A 25,432-nucleotide genomic window follows, 5' to 3' on the forward strand; every position below is an offset into this window, starting at 1 on the left:
AACCCTTTTAGTTAACCCTAACCCTAACCTTAACCCTTTTAGTTAACCCTAACCCTAACCTTAACCCTTTTAGTTAACCCTAACCCTAACCTTAACCCTTTTAGTTAACCCTAACCCTAACTTTAACCCTTTTAGTTAACCCTAACCCTAACCTTAACCCTTTTAGTTAACCCTAACCCTAACCTTAACCCTTTTAGTTAACCCTAACCCTAACCTTAACCCTTTTAGTTAACCCTAACCCTAACCTTAACCCTTTTAGTTAACCCTAACCCTAACCTTAACCCTTTTAGTTAACCCTAACCCTAACCTTAACCCTTTTAGTTAACCCTTCCCCTAACCTTAACCCTTTTAGTTAACCCTAACCCTAACCTTAACCCTTTTAGTTAACCCTAACCCTAACCTTAACCCTTTTAGTTAACCCTTCCCCTAACCTTAACCCTTTAACCTAACTCCTACACTTTTTATTTAATTTTTTATTTCACCTTTATTTAACCAGGTAGGCTAGTTGAGAACAAGTTCTCATTTGCAACTGCGACCTGGCCAAGATAAAACATAGCAGTGTGAACAGACAACAACACAGAGTTACACATGGAGTAAACAATAAACAAGTCAATAACATAGTAGGAAAATAAAATAAAAAAAATAAAATCTATATACAATGTGTGCAAAAGGCATGAGGAGGTAGGCAATAAATAGGCCATAGGAGCGAATAATTACAATTTAGCAGATTAACACTGGGGTGATAAATCATCAGATGATCATGTGCAAATAGAGATACTGGTGTGCAAAAGAGCAGAAAAGTAAATAAATAAAAACAGTATGGGGATGAGGTAGGTAAATTGGGTGGGCTATATACTGATGGACTATGTACAGCTGCAGCGATCGGTTAGCTGCTCAGATAGCAGATGTTAACATTAGCCAGCTAGCTAACGTTATCCACCTAGCCACCTAGCTAGAATTTTTAACATATCATACATTTGCAAATTCATAATATATTGTACATTTTTGCAAATTCGTAACATATAATAAGAATTGTAATTTTTAACATATCATTCGAAATGGGAGATGGAAAACCACAAATGAATATATACCATACAACACGTAACATATCATACTGAATGGAGTGTCTCGGATTTACGTAAAGAAAATACAAAATGCTCTGAGACCAGGTTGGTTTATAGAGGTAGTTCGAAAATGTAAAAAAAATGTATGAGATTGTTTGCACTGAAAAGTTGACCATCTGGTTCAGGTCTTTGTTTACGGTGAAGGGAGAGAGGAGACAGGAAAAAATATTATTTCCCTGGCTAGTACATGTGTGTACTTCTCTAATGCACATGGTTTACAATGACAGCTTACAGAGGTTGTCTACTGACTGACAATTTTTACATTGAATGCACATTATCAGATTTTTCACTGACACTTAAAGCCTGCTCCACCTTAGACATACTAAATAAGACAATGTAAGGCTGTCATAAGAGAATGTGCTGCTTAACTTGCATGCACTGTGTTCGTGACCCCTGTGTTTTCTGTGCCTGGAGCCCCCACCCCTTTTACCCACACTGGGCCCCTCCCTTCCTTCCCCATCCTTTTCTGCTGCACCAATCACTCAAAGCTTTGGCGTGTGGCTGTTGACCAATTACCGCAATTCAAGCAAAGCACACCTTATACAATGGAATGACCTCAATTTATACAGCTGTTTGCAAGTTTCTCAAAAAACCCTATGCATGAGACGTCTTGTGGTTCATGATATATACATAGACTTTTTAAGAAACAAATTCTATTGTAATTTGATGGTTTACGTCTCTAACCCTCAACATTGTTCCAAATGCTTTTTTTTAAACACTGAGGCCACCGCAACATACATTAATTTATGCTGCATGAGTATTAGGACTATTGCTGTTATCATTTGGTTTCCAATGGATTATAAATTAGTTGATGTGACAGGCTACTTTAGCCTCTCTTCGGAGCATACTCAGCTTGGTAATGTGACAGGGATGAGAGCACAGCTAGGACCCTGTACCCAGAGCTCAGATAACACTCAGAGGCCACATTAACAAATGGATCTCACCGACTAGTTCCTGAAGGCAGAATATTAATGGAGATTAATCTCATCCATAGAGTGATGCCTTTTCACCAAATGCTCTGTCTCCTCCTTTGATGGGTGAAACCAGGGGCTCACGCAGTAATGAGAGCCTGTCTGAACTGTGTTGTCTTGCTGTCCACCAGTGGCCACAATTTCAACATTATTTTGTTGCGTATGCACTTGATTTTCACTGGTTCTACAGTACTACTGTAGCCTACCTATTCTGTTCTGGAACCAGTTCAGTGGTCTTTAACCTTCATTAGTTTCTATTTTCTCTTCTAGATAGTAAGTATCTCTAAACCTAAAGAGGACATAACTGTTCTCTATTTTTTCTGCCTACTGTATTTAATGAAATGATTTGTTGGTTTTATTATGTAACTGTAAATAAGTAGTGCATGCACTGGAGAGAAAATAAATATAAATATCTATGTATGTTTGCAAATGAATTTGCATGTAAAGATTTTACAAGGAGTTAGGTTTACACAGATCAATAAAAGCTATCTGAAATGGACAAACTTGAGATCATTATCTTGTGTACTGTCTATGGTCTTTGTGGTGTTATAATATGTAGGTTGTGTTTCTTTGTGGTATTGATGCTACTTGCTTGTCAATTTTTCTTTTGCATCAGGTCTCAAAGTGTTTACCCTACTTTTTACCATGTGAAGACAAGGATTTGGAATCCGAGTGATAAAGTTGTTACATGCAAACCAGAGGCGGCAGGTGGGAGGAGCTATAGGAGGACGGGCTCAAATGGCATTAATGGAGCAGTACCAAAATCATCAAACATATGGGAACCATTAATTCCATTCCAGCCATGACAATGAGCCTGTCTCCTATAGCTCTCCTCACCAGCCTCTGATGCAAACTTATTTACTTGATGTGGTGCCATTAGTGGGGATAATGGGTATGTATTATAAAATATACAGTATTTGAATACAAAAATATAAATATAATATAAAAATATAAAAACAAAAATGTAAGTTACATTTTCCGCTTAAAAAATGCACTCATAGTAAAAGTATTTTTAATGTAGCCTATAAACGGTCTTGATTCCCCATATGACTTTCACACCCCAAATAATACCTCTTGAGTGTTTGAAAAGGTTAAAACCATACCCGTCATTTGAAGGCAAGTTTTTTTCAGTGTTGTGTCACTGCGATCACAATTATTCTGGCACTTGCCTCTGGCATTGAAATCAAGACAATAATTTAACATCAAGACCGCAATTAAAATATCAAAGGAAACTTTTAGATCCCATGAAAATAAAGGTTGTTGATTACAAATATAGTAGGTCTATTTTTTTGTATGGTAGCCTATGCAGGTAGGGACAGGTTGAATTTAAATGTTCCATTCCTTGAAGATGATGTAGGCTACTAAGTAGGCTACAACCTCTTGATGACAATTGGAGTCAACTGTATAGGCTACTGTACTTACCTTCGGGAATGCTACTGCATTCATACCATTTCTCTTATTTAATCATAAAGTGAGGAGGGTGTGTAATTTTAATACATCACCGATCACCTCACCTTACATCTGTAGGCTTCTCTGATTTCTCCAACCAGTGGTGACTTCTTCCGCCCCAAACTCTTGTTTATTGACTTCATTCTAAACTACCATGTGAAGCAAGTCGACAAGGCTGCTGTATCCGATTTGTTACATGTGCATTCAGCCTTGTCTCATAGACTAGACGTAACATAGTAAATATAAATCCGGCACACTGACATTAGTATGATATGTTATGTTTGGTATGGATACATAAGACAGATGGTTACTTAAGGCAAAAACTACAGTAGGGTGGTTGGTCGGGGGTGGGTTGTACAGCGCAAATGTCTAGCAACCCAAAGTTTGTGATTTCAAATCTCATCCCGGATAACTTTAGCATTTTAGCAACTTTTCAACTAGTTACGACTTTTTAGCTACTTGCAACTACTTAGCATGTTAGCTAACCCTAACTTGAAACCTTTTAGCTAACCCTTCCCCTAACCCTAACCTTAAGCTAACGTTAGCCAATTAGCTAGAATTCGTAACATATAGTACGTTTCACAAATTCGTAACATATAAAAGGAATTGTAATTCGTAACATATCATACGAAACAAATTAATACATACCATATGAAACGTAACATATCATACTAGTGTCTCGGATTTACGTAACAGAATAATACGAAATTGTTTGAGACCTGTCTTCCATTTTAATGGAAAATTATATAACCCCCATGCATAGCCGCAGGAAGTATGGTGCTGAGGGCGCTGCAGCACCCCCTAAGGTCGATGTCCGCTCCCCCGTGAAAATCAAATTAGCATAATACAAAAATCACTATAAAAATCTGTCTGTTTAAGATAGAGATATCTTTTTTTTTTTTTTGCATTGGATCAATCCACCTCAACCGCCTACATCACGTTTCCGCATCTGCTGTGAAAGGTGACAGAGCTAGAGCAGTGTTTGTCAGCTGACTGAAACTGACAAACTGAAGTCAGTTAGGAGACCGAACTGCAGTCAGGTCAAGACCTTGGTGAGGATGACGGGCACGCAGATGAGCTTCCCTGAGACGGTTTCTGACAGTTTGTGCAGAAATTCTTCAGTTGTGCAAACCCACAGTTTCATCAGCTGTCCGGTGGTCTCAGCATTGGATGCGTCTCAATCCACCGCATCCGCCTATCTCACGCTTCCGCATCTGTGGTGAAAGGTGACAGCGCTAGAGCGGTGTTTGTCAGACCATGAGACATCACGAACACTTACATGTCGGCTGTTTTGCTCACCCACAGGCTTCACAAGACTTGTCTGAAGGTCCACCTTTACCAGTTAAAATAATGGAAGTATATATGAAGACTGTTTAGTGCCAAAAATAAGGGGTTAGATACATGTAATTTGGGGAGCTGGTGACCGTTTTCTCAGTGCTCCTGTCCAGGGTGAACAATTTACTATTAATACTTTACCAACTGTGTTACTTTTGTAACATTTAATTAGGAATCAAACTCAATTCACTAATTTGGCAAATTTTTTATTTATTTTTGGCCTTTTCATCATAAATGTCGAAACAACAACGGCCACGAGACACAAAAGCCTAGGGCTCACCGGACGCTGACACAAACTCTGATCCCCCCGACCTAGCCAAGGTAATGGTGGCTATCGTTAAGTCTGAACAGATGGTGCTGGCTAAGGTGGAGTCACTATCCACTGACCTATCCACACAAATAGCCACTCTCGCCACTGAGGTCAACACAAAGATCGACTTCGTTAAAGAAGACTTGGTGAAACAGAACACCCATCTGAATAGACTGGAAGGCGGTGCAAATACTTACTCTGACAAAGTGGTGACACTGGAAGAGAAGTCAACTGGCTATCATCAGATGTCGTCAAACTTACTTCCAAGGTGGAGGACTTTGAGAATAGGCAGCACTGGGGGAAGGGTTGCATTTTCGGTGTGAGAGAGGGACTTAATCCGTAGGCGGATTGCAGCCTACCCTGTTCATAGCTAAACTGCTACAGGAAATTCTAGGCCTTGATTACGCCCCCACCCTTGACCGTGCGCACAGAAGCTTACAGTCCGCACCGAAGAACGGGTAGCTGCCCATTCTTCTGTGCTGACAAATTCCATTACCTTCAGGAGAAGGAGGATGCTCTCCGTAAGCCTACATGAGTGGCTCCCATCACCTACGACAGCCAGAAGATTCACATTTAACATGGACTACATAACGGCAGTCATGAAGAAGAGGTCAGCTTTCAACGAGGTGAGGGGGCTCCTACATCACTGTCTGAACACCCAGTTTTGCATTCTCTACCCAGCAGTGCTGAAGATCACTACTCCCTCCGGCGAGCAGAACACATTCGTGGACCCTACCAGGGCCAAAGAATACATCATTGCACACCTACATCAAATCAAATCAAATTTTATTGGTCACATGCACATGGTTAGCAGATGTTAATGCGAGTGTAGCGAAATGCTTGTGCATCTAGTTCCGACAGTGCAGTAATATCTGACAAGTAATCTAACAATTTCACAACAACTACCTTATACACACAAGTGTAAATAGATGAATAAGAATAAGTACATATAAATATATGGATGAGCGATGACCGTGCGGCATAGGCAAGATGCAGTAGATGGTATATAGTACAGTATATACATATGAGATGAGTAATGTAGGGTATGTAAACATTATTAAAGTGGCATTGTTTAAAGTGACTAGTGATACATTTATTACATCCAATTATTAATTATTAAAGTGGCTAGAGATTTGAGTATGTATGTTGGCAGGAGCCTCTCTATGTTAGTGATGGCTGTTTTAACAGTCTGATGGCCTTGAGATAGAAGCTGTTTTTTAGTCTTTCGGTCCCAGATTTGATGCACCTGTACTGACCTCGCCTTCTGGATGATAGCGGGGTGAACAGGCAGTGACTCGGGTGGTTGTTGTCCTTGATGATCTTTTTGGCCTTCCTGTGACATCGGGTGATGTAGGTGTCCTGGAGGGCAGGAAGTTTGCCCCCGGTGATGCGTTGTGCAGACCGCATCACCCTCTGGAGAGCCTCACGGTTGTGGGCGGAGCAGTTGCCGTACCAGGCTGTGATACAGCCCGACAGGATACTCTCGATTGTGCATTTGTAAAAGTTTGTGAGTGTTTTCGGTGACAAGCCAAATTTCTTCAGCCTCCTGAGGTTGAAGGGGCGCTGTTGCGCCTTCTTCACCACGCTGTCTGCGTGTGTGGACCATTTCAGTTTGTCCGTGATGTATACGCCGAGGAACTTAAAACTTTCCACCTTCTCCACTACTGTCCGTCGATATGGATAGGGGGGTGCTCCTTCTGCTGTTTCCTGAAGTCCACGATCATCTCCTTTGTTTTGTTGACATTGAGTGTGAGGTTATTTTCCTGACACCACACTCCGAGGGCCCTCACCTCCTTACTGTAGACCGTCTCGTCGATGTTGGTAATCAAGCCTACCACTGTAGTGTCGTCTGCAAACTTGATGATTGAGTTGGAGGTGTGCATGGCCACGCAGTCATGGGTGAACAGGGAGTACAGGAGAGGGCTGAGAACGCACCCTTGTGGGGCCCCAGTGTTGAAGATCAGCGGGGTGGAGATGTTGTTTCCTACTGTCACCACCTGGGGGCGTCCCATCAGAAAGTCCAGGACCCAGTTGCACAGGGCGGAGTCAAGACCCAGGGTATCAAGCTTAAGGATGAGCTTGGAGGGTACTATGGTGTTAAATGCTGAGCTGTAGTCGATGAACATCTTTCTTACATAGGTATTCCTCTTGTCCAGATGGGATAGGGCAGTGTGCAGTGTGATTGCAATTGTGTCGTCTGTGGACCTATTGGGGCGGTAAGCAAATTGGAGTGGATCTAGGGTATCAGGTAGGGTGGAGGTGATATGATCCTTGACTAGTTTCTCAAAGCACTTCATGATGACAGAAGTGAGTGTTACGGGAAAATAGTCGTTTAGCTCAGTTACCTTAGCTTTCTTGGGAACAGGAACAATGGTGGCCCTCTTGAAGCATGTGGGCACAGTAGACTGGGATAGGGATTGATTGAATACGTCTGTAAACACACCAGCCAGTTGGTCTGTGCATGCTCTGAGGATGCGGCTAGGGATGCCGTCTGGGCCAGCAGCCTTGCGAGGGTTAACACGTTTAAATGTTTTACTCACGTTGGCCACGGAGGAGAGCCCACAGGCTTTGGTAGCGGGCCGTGTCAGTGGCACTGTATTGTCCTCAAAGCGAGCAAAGAAGTTGTTTAATTTGTCTGGGAGCAATACGTCGGTGTCCGTGACGGGGCTGGTTTTCTTTTTGTAATCCGTGATTGACTGTAGACCCTGCCACATACGTCTCGTGTTTGAGCCGTTGAATTGCGACTCTACTTTGTCTCTATACTGACGCTTAGCTTGTTTGATTGCCTTGCGGAGGGAATAGCTAAACTGTTTGTATTCGGTCATGTTTCTGGTTGCCTTGCCATGATTAAAAGCAGTGGTTCGCGCTTTCAGTTTTGCGCGAATTCTGCCATCAATCCACGGTTTCTGGTTAGGAAAGGTTTTAATAGTCACCGTGGGTACAAGATCACCGATGCACTTGCTAATAAACTCGCTCACCGAGTCAGCGTATACATCAATGTTGTTGTCTGAGGCTGTCCGGAACATATCCCAGTCCACGTGATCGAAGCAATCTTGAAGCGTGGAATCTGATCGGTCGAACCAGCGTTGAACAGACCTGAGCATGGGCGTTTCCTGTTTTAGTTTCTGTCTATAGGCAGGGAGCAACAATATCGAGTCGTGGTCAGATTTGCCAAAGGAGGGCGGGGGAGGGCTTTGTATGCGTCGCAGAAGTTAGAGTAGCAATGATCCAGAATGCTGCCAGCTCGAGTTGCGCATTCAAAATGCTAATAAAATTTATAGAGCCTTGTTTTCAGATTAGCTTTGTTAAAATCCCCAGCTACATTAAATGCAGCCTCAGGATATATGGTTTCCAGTTTACATAGAGACCAGTGAGGTTCTTTCAGGGCCGTCGAGGTGTCTGCTTGGGGGGATATACACGGCTGTAATTATAATCGAAGAGAATTCTCTTGGTAGACAATGCGGTCGGCATTTGATTGTAAGGAATTCTAGGTCAGGTGAACAAAAGGACTTGAGTTCCTGTATGCTGTTATGATTACACCACAAATTGTTAATCGTAAGGAATACACCCCCGCCCTTCTTACCAGAGAGATGTTTGTTTCTGTTGGCGCGATGCGTGAAGAAACCGGGTGGATGTACCGACTCTGATAACATATTCCGAGTGAGCCATGTTTCCGTGAAACAGAGAATGTTACAATCTCTGATGTCTCTCTGGAAGGCAACCCTTGCTTTAATTTCGTCTACCTTGTTGTCAAGAGACTGGACATTGGTAAGTAGTACTCGGGAGCGGTGAGCGATGTGCACGTCTACGGAGCCTGACCTGGAGGCCGCTCCATCTGCCCCTTCTGCGGCACCGTTGTTTTGGGTCGGCTACTGGGATTAAATCCATTGTCCTGGGTGGTGGTCCAAACAGAGGATCCGCTTCGGGAAAGTCGTATTCCTGGTCGGAATGTTGGTAAGTTGACGTTGCTCTTATATCCAATAGTTATTCCCAGCTGTATGTAATAAGACTTAAGATTTCCTGGGGTAACAATGTAAGAAATAATACATAAAAAAACAAAATCCTGCATAGTTTCCTAAGAACGTGAAGTGAGGCGACCATCTCTGTCGGCGCCATCTTGTAGTTCATCCACAGGAGGACAGGCAACATATGACTACATTTACATTTAAGTCATTTAGCAGACGCTCTTATCCAGAGCGACTTACAAATTGTAAAGTTCATACATATTCATCCTGGTCCCCCCGTGGGGAATGAACCCACAACCCTGGCGTTGCAAGCGCCATGCTCTACCAACTGAGCCACACGGGACCACGTGTGACTAACTAGCCATTGTAGGCCATCACTCTGCCCCTTACCCTAGGGGGGTATCTACCTCCTTTTTTAATATATATTTTTATTATCCTTCAAATATGCATATTGCATAAGATACATTAGAGAACTGAGGTGGTTCCCTCCAGAATCCCTTCCCTATGTGTAAATTTGATTATGTTTGCCCTGGATAGAGCTCTCCTGAGGTTTGGTTTAACATGGTAGTATTTTGCTTTAGTCTATGAGAGGTAGATGCAGCCTTCCAGCAGTGGGAAGGCCAGCATAGGGGTCCAAGGTTTTCTTCTGGGTATTTTGTTTTTAGCTGTTTTTTTTATTTTCTTTATATTTTATTACTCTGACATTTTCAACATGTCCCTGATTGAGTCTGTAATACCAACATGTTTCAAACAGACCACCATAGACCCTGTGCCCAAGATCACAAAGGCAACCTGCCTAAATGACTACAGACCCGTAGCACTCACGTCCGTAGCCATGAAGTGTTTTGAAAGGTTGGTAATGGCTCACATCAACACCATTATACCCAGAAAACCTAGACCCACTCCAATTTGCATACTGCCCAAACAGATCCACAGATGATGCAATCTCTATTGCACTCCACACTGCCCTTTCCCACCTGGACAAAAGGAACACCATGTGAGAATGCTGTTCATTGACTACAGCTCAGCGTTCAACACCATAGTACCCTCAAAGCTCATCACTAAGATAAGGATCCTGGGACTAAACACCTCCCTCTGCAACTGGATCCTGGACTTCCGGATGGGCCGCCCCCAGGTGGTGAGGGTAGGTAGCAACACATCTGCCACGCTGATCCTCAACACTGGAGCTCCACAGGGGTGCGTTCTCAGTCCCCTCTTGTACTCCCTGTTCACTCACCACTGCATGGACAGGCACGACTCCAACACCATCATTAAGTTTGCAGACGACACAACAGTGGTAGGCTTGATTACAGACAACGACGAGACAGCCTATAGGGAGGAGGTCAGAGACCTGGCCGTGTGGTGCCAGAATAACAACCTATCCCTCAACGTAACCAAGACAAAGGAGATGATTGGGGACTACAGGAAAAGGAGGACCGAGTACGCCCCCATTCTCATCGACAGGGCTGTAGTGGAGCAGGTTGAGAGCTTCAAGTTCCTCAGTGTCCACATCAACAACAAACTAGAATGGTCCAAACACACCAAGACAGTCGTGAAGAGGGCAGGACAAAACCTATTCCCCCACAGGAAACTAAAAAGATTTGGCATGGGTCCTGAGATCCTCAAAAGGTTCAACAGCTGCAACATCGAGAGCATCCTGACTGGTTGCATCACTGCCTGGTACGGCAATTGCTCAACCCTCTGATCGCAAGGCACTACAGAGGGTAGTGCGTGCGGCCCAGTACATCACTGGGGCCAAGCTCCCTGCCATCCAGGACCTCTACACCAGGCGGTGTCAGAGGAAGGCCTAACAATTTACAAAGACCCCAGCCACCCTAGTCATAGACTGTTCTCTCTACTACGGCATGGCAAGCGGTACCGGAGTGCCAAGTTTAGGACAAAAAGGCTTCTCAACAGTTTTTACCCCCAAGCCATAAGACTCCTGAACAGGTAATCAAATGGCTACCCGAACTATTTGCATTGTGTTCCCCCCCCAACCCCTATTTTTACGCTGCTGCTACTGTCTGTTTATCATATGTGCTTAGTCACTTTAACTGTACATTCATGTACATACTACCTCAATTGGACTGACCAACTGGTGCTCCCGCACATTGGCTAACCGGGCTATCTGCATTGGGGCTATCTGCAAGGGAGTCATCACATATTAAAGCACTTACATTGCAACCTAACAAAATATGTACTCCCCATTAATCAGTTAGCAGAAGGTATTGGGTTTGCTAATTTCCCATTTAAGGTGGAGCATCAGGTCTTCACTTATTTGGCGATAAAGGTCATACGCTCATTTAAGGCTCTGTTTTAACATAACTTCAAAACACTCCTGGATCGCTCTAAGCAGGATTTCATAAGGTGGTCGTCTCTTCCCATTTCATTAGCAGGTCGCATTAATTCTGTTAAGATGACTGTACTACCTAGGTTTTTGTACTTATTCTAAATGATCCCCATTTTTCTGCCAAATTTGATGTTCAAACAACTAGACAGCTACATTTCCAACTTCATTTGGAGTAAGTCAAACCCACGAATGAGAAAGGTATATCTAGAGAGACCAAAGCCTGCAGGCGGGCTGGGTCTTCCCAATTTTTTACAGTACTACTGGTCAGCTGTAATGATGTGCGCTGAGAGTCGGCAAGCAAGTTCAGGGAGTGATTGTTTTAATAAATAAACACAACATAATACAAAACAAGAAACACAAACATGATTCAGAAACAATAACACCTGGGGAAGGAACCAAAGGGAGTGACATATATACGGGAGGTAATCAGGGAAGTGATGGAGTCCAGGTGAGTCTGATGACGCACAGTGCTCGTAAACGATGGTGACAGGTGTGCGTCATAACGAGCAGCCTTGTGACCTAGAAACTCAGCAAAAAAAGAAACGTCCCTTTTTCAGGACCCTGTCTTTCAAAGATAATTCGTAAAAATCCAAATAACTTCACAGATCTTCATTGTAAAGGGTTTGAACACTGTTTCCCATGCTTGTTCAATGAACCATTAACAATTAATGAACATGCACCTGTGGAATGGTTGTTAAGACACTAACAGCTTACAGACGGTAGGCAATTAAGGTCACAGTTAAGAAAACTTAGGACACTAAAGAGGCCTTTCTACTGTCTCTGAAAAACACCAAAAGAAAAATGCCCAGGGTCCCTGCTCATCTGCGTGAACGTGCCTTAGGCATGCTGCAAGGAGGCATGAGGACTGCAGATGTGGCCAGGGCAATAAATTGCAATGTCCGTACTGTGAGATGCCTAAGACAGCGCTACAGGGAGACAGGACGGACAGATGATCGTTCTCGCAGTGGCAGACCATGTGTAACAACACCTGCACAGGATCAGTACATCCGAACATCACACCTGCGGGACAGGTACAGGATGGCAAAAACAACTGCCCGAGTTACACCAGGAACGCACAATCCCTCCATCAGTGCTCAGACAGTCCGTAATAGGCTGAGAGAGGCTGGACTGAGGGCTTGTAGGCCTGTTGTAAGGCAGGTCCTCACCAGACATCACCGGCAACAACGTCACCTATGGGCACAAACTCACCTTCGCTGGACCAGACAGGACTGGCAAAAAGTGCTCTTCACTGACGAGTCGTGGTTTTGGGGTGAAGGTCGGATTCGGGTTTATCGTCGAAGGAATGAGCGTTACACCGAGGCCTGTACTCTGGAGCGGGATCGATTTGGAGGTGGAGGGTCCATCATGGTCTGGGGCGGTGTGTCACAGCATCATCAGACTGAGCTTGTTGTCATTGCAGGCAATCTCAACGCTGTGCGTTACAGGGAAGACATCCTCCTCCCTCATGTGGTACCCTTCCTGCAGGCTCATCCTGACATGACCCTCCAGCATGACAATGCCACCAGCCATACTGCTCGTTCTGTGCGTAATTTCCTGCAATACAGTACTGCCATGGCTAGCGAAGAGCACGGATCTCAATCCCATTGAGCACATCTGGGACCTCTTGAATTGGAGGGTGAGGGCTAGGGCAAATTTCCCGCTGTGAAGGGATGGGAGGGAGGGGTGGAGGGATAGAAGGAAGGGGAGGATGGAGGGGTGGAGGGATGGGAGGGAGGGGTGAAGGGAGGGGGGGGAAGGGGTTGTGCTGTTTTTCTGTTCTCATATCAAAAATCTATAAATATATATATATATTTTTTAAGTTACACATATTTTTTATTTTACAAATGACTCCTTATCTTTCTTATATCTCACAGATAAAGGACAGACACTTCAGAACAACCTTCCTTTTCATTTTGTGGGGGGACTATCTGTTGCTCCATGTAGTGAATCTGTTATTCAATGTGTTTATTGCTCGAATGAACAGCAAACCTGGTTTAAAAAAACAGATAAAGCAACAACTCACGGCACAACGTCTCTCCCCTATTTGACCTAGATCGTTTGTGTGTATATATTGATATGTAGGCTACGCATGCCTTTTTTTAAAAATTGATGTAGTTCTGTTCTTGAGCTTTTCTTGTATATTAATGTTCTGTATTACGTCATGTTTCATGTTTTGTGTGGACCCCAGGAAGAGTAGCTGCTGCTTTCGCAACAGCTAATGGGGATCCTAATAAAATACCAAATACCAAATTGTATGGGCTAATAGCATTAAGGCCAAAAATATATATTTATAATATATAATTCAAAATCAAATAGCAAAATGATCCTTGGTATGACCTTCTTAAAACAATTCCATATAGCTTAGTAGAGCAGCGCGGCACATCTCCTTCGCAAAAATAATCTATGGTTAACCACCTAACTGAGGAACTCAATTTAACCTTGCGTAATACCCTAGATTCAGTCGCACCCCTAAAAACCAAAAACATTTGTCATAAGAAACTAGCTCCCAGGTATACAGAAAATACCCGAGCTCTGAAGCAAGCTTCCAGGAAAATTGGAACAGAAAAGGCAACACCAAACTGGAAGTTTTCCGACTAGCTTGGAAAGACAGTACCGTGCAGTATCGAAGAGCCCTCACTGCTGCTCGATCATCCTATTTTTCCAACTTAATTGAGGAAAATAAGAACAATCCAAAATGGGTTTTTGATACTGTCGCAAAGTTAACTAAAAAGCAGCATTCCCAAGAGAGGATGGCTTTCACTTCAGCAGTGATAAATTCATGAACTTCTTTGACGAAAAGATCATGCTCATTAGAAAGCAAATTACGGACTCCTCTTTAAATCTGCGTATTCCTCCAAAGCTCAGTTGTCCTGAGTCTGCACACTCCCTTGACCGGAGAGAGCCTTTTTATTTCTCGATTTGGTTAGGTCAGGTTGTGATTTGGGTGGGCATTCTATGTTCTATATTTCTTTGTTTTTGGCCGAGCGTGGTTCCCAATCAGAGGCAGCTGTCTACACTCAATGTATGCACCTTGGTCCGGTCATTTCCACAACGACAGCGATCGTGACAGAACATCCCACCACAAACGGACCAAGCGGCGTGGCCGAGAGGAGCAGACAGAGTGGACATGGGAAGACATTCTGGAAGGAAAGGGACCCTGGGCGCAGGCTGGAGAATATCGTCGTCTGAAGGAGGAGATGGAGGCAGCTAAGGCAGAGCGGCGACGTTACGAGGAGTTGGCTCAACGAGGAAAGCACGAGAGGCAGTCCCCAAATTTGTTTTGGGGGGGGGGGGCACACAGGGTGATTGGCGGAGTTAGGGTTCAGACCTGAGCCAACTCCCCGTGGTTACCGTGGGGAGCGTGGTACTGGTCAGGCACCGTGTTATGCGGTGAAGCGCACGGTGTCTCCAGTGCGTGTTCACAGCCCGGTGCGCTCTGAGCCAGCTCTCTGCATGTGTCGTGCTAGAGGGGGCATCCAGCCAGGACGGATTGTGCCAGCACAGCGCTCCTGGTCTCCGGTGTGCCTCTTCGGCCCAGGGTATCCTGCGCCGGCTCTGCGCACTGTGTCTCCGGTGCGCTATCACAGCCCAGTGCGTCCTGTGCCTGCGCTCCGCACGTGCCGGGCCAAAGTGGGCATTCAGCCAGGATGAGTGGTGCCAGCTTTAAATACCAGATCTCCAGTGCTCCCCCACAGCCCGGTTCGACCTGTGCCTGCTCCAGGGACCAGGCCTCCAGTATGTCTCCCCAGCCTGGTGAGTCCTGTGCCTGCTCCCAGAACCAAGCCTCCAGTAGGTCTCCCCAGCCTGGTGAGTCCGGAGCCTGCAGCGACGGTCTCCAGTCCGGAGCCTCCGGCGACGGGCCCCAGTCCGGAGCCTCCGGCGACGGGCCCCAGTCCGGAGCCTCCGGCGACGGTCCCCAGTCCGGGGCCTGCGGCGAGGGTCCCCAGTCCGGAGCCTCTGGCGACGGTCCCCAGTCCGGGGCCTGCGGCGAGGGTCCCCAGTACGGGGGCTGCGGAGAGGGTCCCCAGTCCGGGGTCAAAGAAGTGAAAGCCTATCAGTGCTGCTGAGGTTTGAGAAGGTTGTGCCTGGGAAAGTACAGCTAGGATTCCTTAGTTTCAATGTCAGAGAATTTGTCCCTTCCCCATTTTTTAAATGCCAAGGAAGGAAAGATGTGGGGGGCTAGGGTCAGTCTGTTATATCTGGAGTATTCCTCCTGTCTTATCCGGTGTCCTGTGTGAATTTAAGTATTCTCTTCTCTCTTTCTCTCTCTCTCTCTCTGTCTCTCTCTCTCTCTCATTCATTCATTCATTCATTCATTCATTCATGCATCCATTGGAAATGGTAGGTTGCTAATAGTTTGTGGTAACCAGGCCTAGCAAGAGAAGATTCTGAAAATGGAAAAGCTTAATTTGACAAAGGTTAAAACATTTACATTACATTTAAGTCATTTAGCAGACGCTCTTATCCAGAGCGACTTACAAATTGGTGCATTCACCTTATGATATCCAGTGGAACAACCACTCTACAATAGTGCATCTAACTCTTTTAAGGGGGGGGGGGGTTAGAAGGATTACTTTATCCTATCCTAGGTATTCCTTAAAGAGGTGGGGTTTCAGGTGTCTCCGGAAGGTGGTGATTGATTCCGCTGACCTGGCGTCGTGGGGGAGTTTGTTCCACCATTGGGGTGCCAGAGCAGCGAACAGTTTTGACTGGGCTGAGCGGGAGCTGTACTTCCTCAGAGGTAGGGAGGCGAGCAGGCCAGAGGTGGATGAACGCAGTGCCCTTGTTTGGGTGTAGGGCCTGATCAGAGCCTGAAGGTACGGAGGTGCCGTTCCCCTCACAGCTCCGTAGGCAAGCACCATGGTCTTGTAGCGGATGCGAGCTTCAACTGGAAGCCAGTGGAGAGAGCGGAGGAGCGGGGTGACGTGAGAGAACTTGGGAAGGTTGAACACCAGACGGGCTGCGGCGTTCTGGATGAGTTGTAGGGGTTTAATCGCACAGGCAGGGAGCCCAGCCAACAGCGAGTTGCAGTAATCCAGACGGGAGATGACAAGTGCCTGGATTAGGACCTGCGCCGCTTCCTGTGTGAGGCAGGGTCGTACTCTGCGAATGTTGTAGAGCATGAACCTACAGGAACGGGTCACCGCCTTGATGTTGGTTGAGAACGACAGGGTGTTGTCCAGGATCACGCCAAGGTTCTTAGCGCTCTGGGAGGAGGACACAATGGAGTTGTCAAGCGTGATGGCAAGATCATGGAACGGGCAGTCCTTCCCCGGGAGGAAGAGCAGCTCCGTCTTGCCGAGGTTCAGCTTGAGGTGGTGATCCGTCATCCACACTGATATGTCTGCCAGACATGCAGAGATGCGATTCGCCACCTGGTTATCAGAAGGGGGAAAGGAGAAGATTAATTGTGTGTCGTCTGCATAGCAATGATAGGAGAGACCATGTGAGGATATGACAGAGCCAAGTAACTTGGTGTATAGCGAGAATAGGAGAGGGCCTAGAACAGAGCCCTGGGGGACACCAGTGGTGAGAGCACGTGGTGCGGAGACAGATTCTCGCCACGCCACCTGGTAGGAGCGACCTGTCAGGTAGGACGCAATCCAAGCGTGGGCCGCGCCGGAGATGCCCAACTCGGAGAGGGTGGAGAGGAGGATCTGATGGTTCACAGTATCAAAGGCAGCCGATAGGTCTAGAAGGATGAGAGCAGAGGAGAGAGAGTTAGCTTTAGCAGTGCGGAGCGCCTCCGTGACACAGAGAAGAGCAGTCTCAGTTGAATGACTAGTCTTGAAACCTGACTGATTTGGATCAAGAAGGTCATTCTGAGAGAGATAGCAGGAGAGCTGGCCAAGGACGGCACGTTCAAGAGTTTTGGAGAGAAAAGAAAGAAGGGATACTGGTCTGTAGTTGTTGACATCAGAGGGATCGAGTGTAGGTTTTTTCAGAAGGGGTGCAACTCTCGCTCTCTTGAAGGCGGAAGGGACGTAGCCAGCGGTCAAGGATGAGTTGATGAGCGAGGTGAGGTAGGGGAGAAGGTCTCCGGAAATGGTCTGGAGAAGAGAGGAGGGGATAGGGTCAAGCGGGCAGGTTGTTGGGCGGCCGGCCGTCACAAGACGCGAGATTTCATCTGGAGAGAGAGGGGAGAAAGAGGTCAAAGCACAGGGTAGGGCAGTGTGAGCAGAACCAGCGGTGTCGTTTGACTTAGCAAACGAGGATCGGATGTCGTCGACCTTCTTTTCAAAATGGTTGACGAAGTCATCCGCAGAGAGGGAGGAGGGGGGGGAGGGGGAGGAGGATTCAGGAGGGAGGAGAAGGTGGCAAAGAGCTTCCTAGGGTTAGAGGCAGATGCTTGGAATTTAGAGTGGTAGAAAGTGGCTTTAGCAGCAGAGACAGAAGAGGAGAATGTAGAGAGGAGGGAGTGAAAGGATGCCAGGTCCGCAGGGAGGCGAGTTTTCCTCCATTTCCGCTCGGCTGCCCGGAGCCCTGTTCTGTGAGCTCGCAATGAGTCGTCGAGCCACGGAGCAGGAGGGGAGGACCGAGCCGGCCTGGAGGATAGGGGACATAGAGAGTCAAAGGATGCAGAAAGGGAGGAGAGGAGGGTTGAGGAGGCAGAATCAGGAGATAGGTTGGAGAAGGTTTGAGCAGAGGGAAGAGATGATAGGATGGAAGAGGAGAGAGTAGCGGGGGAGAGAGAGCGAAGGTTGGGACGGCGCGATACCATCCGAGTAGGGGCAGTGTGGGAAGTGTTAGATGAGAGCGAGAGGGAAAAGGATACAAGGTAGTGGTCAGAGACTTGGAGGGGAGTTGCAATGAGATTAGTGGAAGAACAGCATCTAGTAAAGATGAGGTCAAGCGTATTGCCTGCCTTGTGAGTAGGGGGGGAAGGTGAGAGGGTGAGGTCAAAAGAGGAGAGGAGTGGAAAGAAGGAGGCAGAGAGGAATGAGTCAAAGGTAGACGTGGGGAGGTTAAAGTCACCCAGAACTGTGAGAGGTGAGCCATCCTCAGGAAAGGAGCTTATCAAGGCGTCAAGCTCATTGATGAACTCTCCAAGGGAACCTGGGGGGCGATAAATGATAAGGATGTTAAGCTTGAAAGGGCTGGTAACTGTGACAGCATGGAATTCAAAGGAGGCGATAGACAGATGGGTCAGGGGAGAAAGAGAGAATGTCCACTTGGGGGAGATGAGGATCCCAGTGCCACCACCCCGCTGACCAGAAGCTCTCGGGGTGTGCGAGAACACGTGGGCAGACGAGGAGAGAGCGGTAGGAGTAGCAGTGTTATCTGTGGTAATCCATGTTTCCGTCAGTGCCAAGAAGTCGAGGGACTGGAGGGAAGCATAGGCTGAGATGAACTCTGCCTTGTTGGCCGCAGATCGGCAGTTCCAGAGGCTGCCGGAGACCTGGAACTCCACGTGGGTCGTGCGCGCTGGGACCACCAGGCAGCGGCCACGCGGTGTGAAGCGTTTGTGTGGTCTGTGCAGAGAGGACAGAGGACAGACTAGCATCAATCTACTTATGCTAGATTGAAGGGAGTCATTACTAGGGTCCCAATATCTATGTCCATAGATGATATTAAAGAAAATGTGAAGGGAGGAAGTGTGATTGAGGAAAAAAGGTTGATCAGTAGGAAAGAAGATCAAAGAAGTGAAAGCCTATCACTGCTGCTGAGGTTTGAGAAGGTTGTGCCTGGGAAAGTACAGCTAGGATTCCTTAGTTTCAATGTCAGAGAATTTGTCCCTTCCCCATTTTTTTAAATGCCAAGGAAGGAAAGATGTGTCAAGTGTGGAGGGGAACATGATTATGGTGAATGTGGGAGCAATGTGAAGGTTAAGTGTTGTAATTATGGGGGTTCTTGGGTTCGTGCCGTGGAGTTAATCTTCGTGGGTTAAACTCGGCCTTGTTTTAGAATAGTAAATTGGTGGTTGAAGATATCCCTCTGGTGGTGTGGGGGCTGTAATTTGGCAAAGTGGATGGGGTTATATTCTACCTATTTGGCCCTGTCCGGGGGTATCGTCGGACGGGGACACAGTGTCTCCCGACCCCTCCTGTCTCAGCCTCCAGTATTTATGCTGCAATAGTTTATGTGTGGGGGGGCTAGGGTCAGTCTGTTATATCTGGAGTATTCCTCCTGTCTTATCCGGTGTCCTGTGTGAATTTAAGTATTCTCTTCTCTCTCTCTCTCTCTCTCTCTCTCTCTCTGTCTATCTCTCTCTCTGTCTCTCTCTCTCTCTCATTCATTCATGCATTCATTGGAAATGGTAGGTTGCTAATAGTTTGTGGTAGCCAGGCCTAGCAAGAGAAGATTCTGAAAATGGAAAAGCTTAATTTGACGAAGATTAAAAGCCATGTCCCTTGTACTTATGCTAGATTGAAGGGAGTCATTACTAGGGTCCCAATATCTATGTCCATAGATGATATTAAAGAAAATGTGAAGGGAGGAAAAGTGATTGAGGAAAAAAGGCATTTTTTAAATGCCAAGGAAGGAAAGATGTGTCAAGTGTGGAGGGGAACATGATTATGGTGAATGTGGGAGCAATGTGAAGGTTAAGTGTTGTAATTATGGGGGGAACATAGTGCAGCATTTGGTGGATGCCAGGTGCAGAGAGAGGCTCTGAGATATAGAATTAGTCATGATGTATCATATGCAGAAGCTGTAAGACAGATTGGTGGAACTACAATGTGGAATGATGGAGCTTCCATGGCTGCTCCTGTAATAAGTGGACCTGCTGTCGGGTCTAGTGTTTCTGCTGGTCCTGGCATGGTTTGGAGGCCTGTTCAGAAATCTTGTGCTCATGAATGTGCGGTGTCAAAGGTCACTTTGATAATGAATAAAGTTGACTTCATAGCTTTTATTGGTAAGGTTATCAATACGACTTGGGTTGTGGAAAGCAGAAATGCCAGGTTGAAGATTATTGTGGAGACTGCAAAATAGATATTCGGGGTAACAGATGCTGTTGAAATCGTTGTTGACATACTGAACAATCCCAAGGGTGGAGTGTTTCAGTATGATATAGATCAAGTTTAGGGGGGTTGGGGAGGGGTTTTGGGGGGAGTGGGTTAGTAGGGATTAGTAGGGATTTAAATTTTTTAAATTCATGGTAGTACAGAATTCGGCAGATCATGATTGATCGTACATTCCAGCACAGTAGGTGGCGGCATGCACCTAAACGATTGTTTGCGGACCGCCATGATATTATAGAAGAAGATGAAGAATACTACATGGATTGCATGTGTGTGCCATTCAGACTGTGAGGGAACAGAGTTGCTGAAGCCTGAAATATTTTTTGTTACATTTCAGTGTCATCGCCCAAATGACATGTCTGTGTGCTCTGAGGTTACGAAATAGAAGAAAGCCGTAAAGAAAGTAGTTTGAATAGTTAGGGTCCATAGCACGGACAATATTATAACCAAGAAAACCACCTGATCACAAACAGTGGTTTTGTGTTGTGAAGTATAATACAAACTGCCTTAGTAAAAATTCAGCCATGGAGGATAACAAACGATGTGGCTTTGTCTATATAGATATATAGCAGTATGGATCCGATTGAAGGGAAAGGTCGTAATTGTGTAATTTATCAGTTATATCATCATGACTCATGTAGCTACAGCATGTTCTGTTTATTCTCTGTTACAGATAGCCTGCTCCTTTGTGGGACCTTCAAGCATTTGGATGAATGTAAATACAACATTCCCCCTCTGGAGAAGAGAGATGATCTTCACAACATGGAATCAAAGACTGTAACATTGTGATTTTACCCGCAGGTGAGACAGTAGCCGTATACCGGTACATACAGTATAATCTTGCACTCTGGCACATTTGTGGCTCTATATTGAGCTCTTTCCCTCTTAGATTTACTGTGATTAATTAAGAGGATCTGCTCTAACTTGCAGTTACCTTCCTTTAAATGGATTAGATAACTACTTTATGCATTAACACTTCTCTTACGCACACACGCATGCATACACACACGTATGTATACACACACACACCAGCAAACTGTGTCCCCCCCTATTTCCTTTCTGAAATTGTTTGCGTATTTCTCTTAACATCTCTTCATTCTTATCCACTGACTGTCTACTTGGATATTCGTTCTCCTCTGTCCCTCCATCTTTCTCCACCACATTGCTGGCTGGTCAGATCAGATACTTGGAGAGGACCAAGATTCTCCTATCCGTCCTGCAGGACTTTTTGTCTCTATTCTGCCTCTATGTGTGAAGTTTGAAAGACTGTCTTTGGGGAAAAGGTTGGCTCAATTAAAACATGTGATATATTTGCAAAGAGCCACAACTGGCTCTTAGACTTTTTAATGTGATCTCTTCACAAAGCTGATATTGCTAATTGTTACACGCAATGTGTCACTGTCCTACCTAGTGCCAATGTGATAACAATAATAAATAGGCTATAGCAGTATACTGTATACAGTTGAAACAGTGCTTGTGGGATCTAGTGTTAACATATATTTATTTTTTATTTTTTTATTTTTTATAAATTTTATCCCCTTTTCTCCCCAATTTTTCGTGATATCCAATCGCTAGTAATTACTATCTTGTCTCATCGCTACAACTCCCGTACGGGCTCGGGAGAGACGAAGGTCGAAAGTCATGCGTCCTCCGAAGCACAACCCAACCAAGCCGCACTGCTTCTTAACACAGCGCGCCTCCAACCCGGAAGCCAGCCGCACCAATGTGTCGGAGGAAACACCGTGCACCCGCCCCCCTCGGTTAGCGCGCACTGCGCCCGGCCCGCCACAGGAGTCGCTGGAGCGCGATGAGACAAGGATATCCCTACCGGCCAAACCCTCCCTAACCCGGACGACGCTAAGCCAATTGTGCGTCGCCCCACGGACCTCCCGGTCGCGGCCGGCTGCGACAGAGCCCGGGCGCGAACCCAGACTCTGGTGGCGCAGCATAGCACTGCGCCACCCGGGAGGCCCTTAGTGTTAACATATAATATTTATATTTTATTAAAAAAAAAGAAAAAAAAAAAAAATTGTGGGGGGGCCTAATTCAAGTATTTTAAAACATGGAGGAAAGAGGAAGACAATGCTCAGGGCACAAGTAAAGATACAAAAGAGGGACTCCTGTTCGCCTCTATAAACTATGTCTAAGGATCATTGAGCCCAAAAAAACCTAGGCTGATGTCTCCCAAACATCAGCACCCTTACCAGTTACCAGAATGGGAATCATTTTGTATCGTGTATACAGTATGCAATAAATCTGTCTAACATCAACCTGTACGTTTTGCAAGCCTTATGCAAAACGGACTTGAGTTGCTGCTCGAAATACCATCCTGATCCAAACCCTAAACCTTTGATCTCAATTGTAAATAATGATAATAACTAGATAATAACTAAATAATAACTAGAGTTGTGACTTCATTTAATATATTTATATGAAGTCTGTGTACTTCTCGATTAAAGCACTTAAATATAACCAATCTCTGTTTTTCGTTATCTCAGATTACAAGCTTCCCTAATGTTGTAAAGGTGCACTATCTTTCAGCCAAGAGCCTTAAAAAATGCTCAGGAGGTGGCGCCCTAGTACCTTTAACAGTAAGGTGATTGACCTTTACACATATTAATTAATAATTGTTTCTTAATTTGAGTGTCATCAGTGGATAATGTTGAATTGTGTAGTGTAAACAGTGTTTCACTTCATACCTAAAGGCTTTTGCTTTGAATATTGTGTCAGATCATCATAATGTACCTACATTGTCACCGCAATCAGAAAATGTACAAATGAAACCATGAGTATTAAACAAACTATGACGATACATACATACAATCTTAGTATTGATAATAAATTAATATTTTAGGGGTTAAATTTGTTGACATGTTTATTGTAGGCTAAAGCACAATGTATGCTGGGAACAGTAACTGTTGGCCTAAGAAACATGGCGTTTCACCGACAGCTGTGGGGTTTTCATTATCTGTCCGGCCACTAATAATCAGTTGTTGGACCACCATCGGAGCCGTTTTTCCTGCATTCTTATCGTGTTTTGGTTATGCTCAGACTTCGTGTTCAGCTGGAGAAGTCAGTCAATTACTAAACTATGCTCTAAATATTACGGTTTAGAGACAGCGTCACGCCCACTGCTCTGTAAAGACAGTACGATAGGCTCAATGGTACTGTTGGTAGCTGAAGAAAGAACCTGCCCCACACAGTGCGATCAGCTGGCCGACCTATGTTCGCTAGCAAACCTCGATAGCTAGCACCCGTAGCAGCAAAGTGGTACCCACAAATATTTGGTTGTACGATTGGCGTTACCAAGCTACCTAGCTGGATCGGAGTAGGTCTGAGTTTCTCATCTGACTGACAGCATGTCGTTCGGGTAATGTTGTTGTCATTTCGGATTTGATTTGTTTTAATGATCGACCTTTCTGGCATTTTTCTCGGAGGAGAGAGAGATGGGCTCCGGGGCCGTGGATTCGTCCCAGTGGTTGTCAGTGAAGGAAGAGACTATTTTCCTTCACGATGGACTGATTCGGGTCACGGATCTGGCTGAACTGCCCAGTGAAATCGGTGTGTCTGAGCAGGGGGACACTGAGCAGGAGGTGAGTACTGTTAGTCTGCATCTCAACGGTTGCATTTCGAATGTTTTCTTGGAGAAAGCGAACACAGCTAACGTTAGTTAACTTAGCTAGCTACATTGTCAAGCGCTAGCTACCTACCTACCTGCTCAACATTAACTAGTAGGGATTGCCAAGCAGCAAGTTATATAATTCCAAATGAATAAAGTCACATTAATAGTAACACATTTTTAACTAGTCATGTCCATGTGTAACATTAGCTAGCTAAGGACGCCAACGTCTGCTTGACGAGGAGCATGACATGCAGATAGCTAACCAATAACTACGCTAGTTAACTAAAGAGAACATTGAAACATAACGTAGACCATTGTTTACAGTAACAGCCTAGTTAGCAGGCAGTATACATTTTGAAGAAGTAGATCATGTTAGTTGTTATATGAATAACACTGTGTAGGCATGATGACTCACGACGTAGCTAGCAATGGTATCATGGCCTTTAAATCCCCACCCTTTGTGGGAACCGTGTCCCCTCTGGTCCAGACATTGGGTGCTCTTGAGTGGTGGCAGGCTATTATTGTTGTATTCATCAGCTCACCCAAGCGTCACTTAAATTCTTCAAAGCATGGCACACAAACTGGACAAATACAATAGGAAACGGTAAATTCAGCGTTCTTGAAAGCTCCTCAAGCCAGTAAGTAGCCAAGAGGTCTTGTTCAGCACAGAATGCTTCATCATTGGCACGCTTGACAGTACAGTGCCTTTAGAAAATATTAATTTTTCCTTTATTTAACTAGGCAAGTCAGTTAAGAACAAATTCTTATTTACAATGGCGGCCTAGGAACAGTGGGTTAACTGCCTTGTTCAGGGACAGAACGACACTTTTTTACCTTGTCAGCTCGGGGATTCGATCTAGCAACCTTCCGGTTACTGGCCCAACACTCTAACCACTAGGCTACCTGCCGCCCCTTGACTTATTCATACCCCTTGACTTATTCATACCCCTTGACTTATTCTATATTTTGTTGTTACAGCCTGAATTCAAAATTAATTACAAAGATTTTTTTTCTCTCACCCAATCTACAGTGCCTTCAGAAAGTATTCACACACAGCTTACTTTATGAAATCCTCCTTCAGTCACATGCAGATAAAACATTTAGATTTCTATAGTATCAGAAAGAGCATGTTCTGCAGTTTCTAGACACTTACCTTCATCAAATATCTCTCAAAATTCAAGATTTCCAAATGTAACTTTTTCCAAGAATATCTATGCTGTCCATGCATTCAGCACAAGACCACTCGCACGGCAGCATTGCTCTGGATACTAAGCAAAAAAGAGTAACATACTATACGTACAATTAAAATATTCTATTCTGTTTTCAATGGATGAGTGGGCGATAGA

At 45.2% G+C, this 25,432-nt stretch overlaps 1 protein-coding gene across 3 annotated transcripts in view; it reads left to right on the plus strand.

Annotated features, from left to right (window-relative positions):
• The first annotated feature begins 23,387 nt into the window (after positions 1-23,387).
• The window catches only part of LOC139545384 (probable E3 ubiquitin-protein ligase HECTD4), a 79,616-nt gene continuing 77,571 nt past the window's right edge, over positions 23,388-25,432 (plus strand). For all 3 annotated transcript variants that reach the window (XM_071353098.1, XM_071353099.1, XM_071353100.1), the window contains exon 1: positions 23,388-24,057. In XM_071353098.1, the coding sequence (XP_071209199.1) occupies positions 23,911-24,057 (147 nt within the window). In that variant the 5' untranslated portion in view covers positions 23,388-23,910. The remainder of the gene's footprint in view (positions 24,058-25,432) is intronic.

Source organism: Salvelinus alpinus, chromosome 19, assembly GCF_045679555.1.
Source record: "Salvelinus alpinus chromosome 19, SLU_Salpinus.1, whole genome shotgun sequence".
Lineage (NCBI taxonomy): Eukaryota > Metazoa > Chordata > Actinopteri > Salmoniformes > Salmonidae > Salvelinus > Salvelinus alpinus.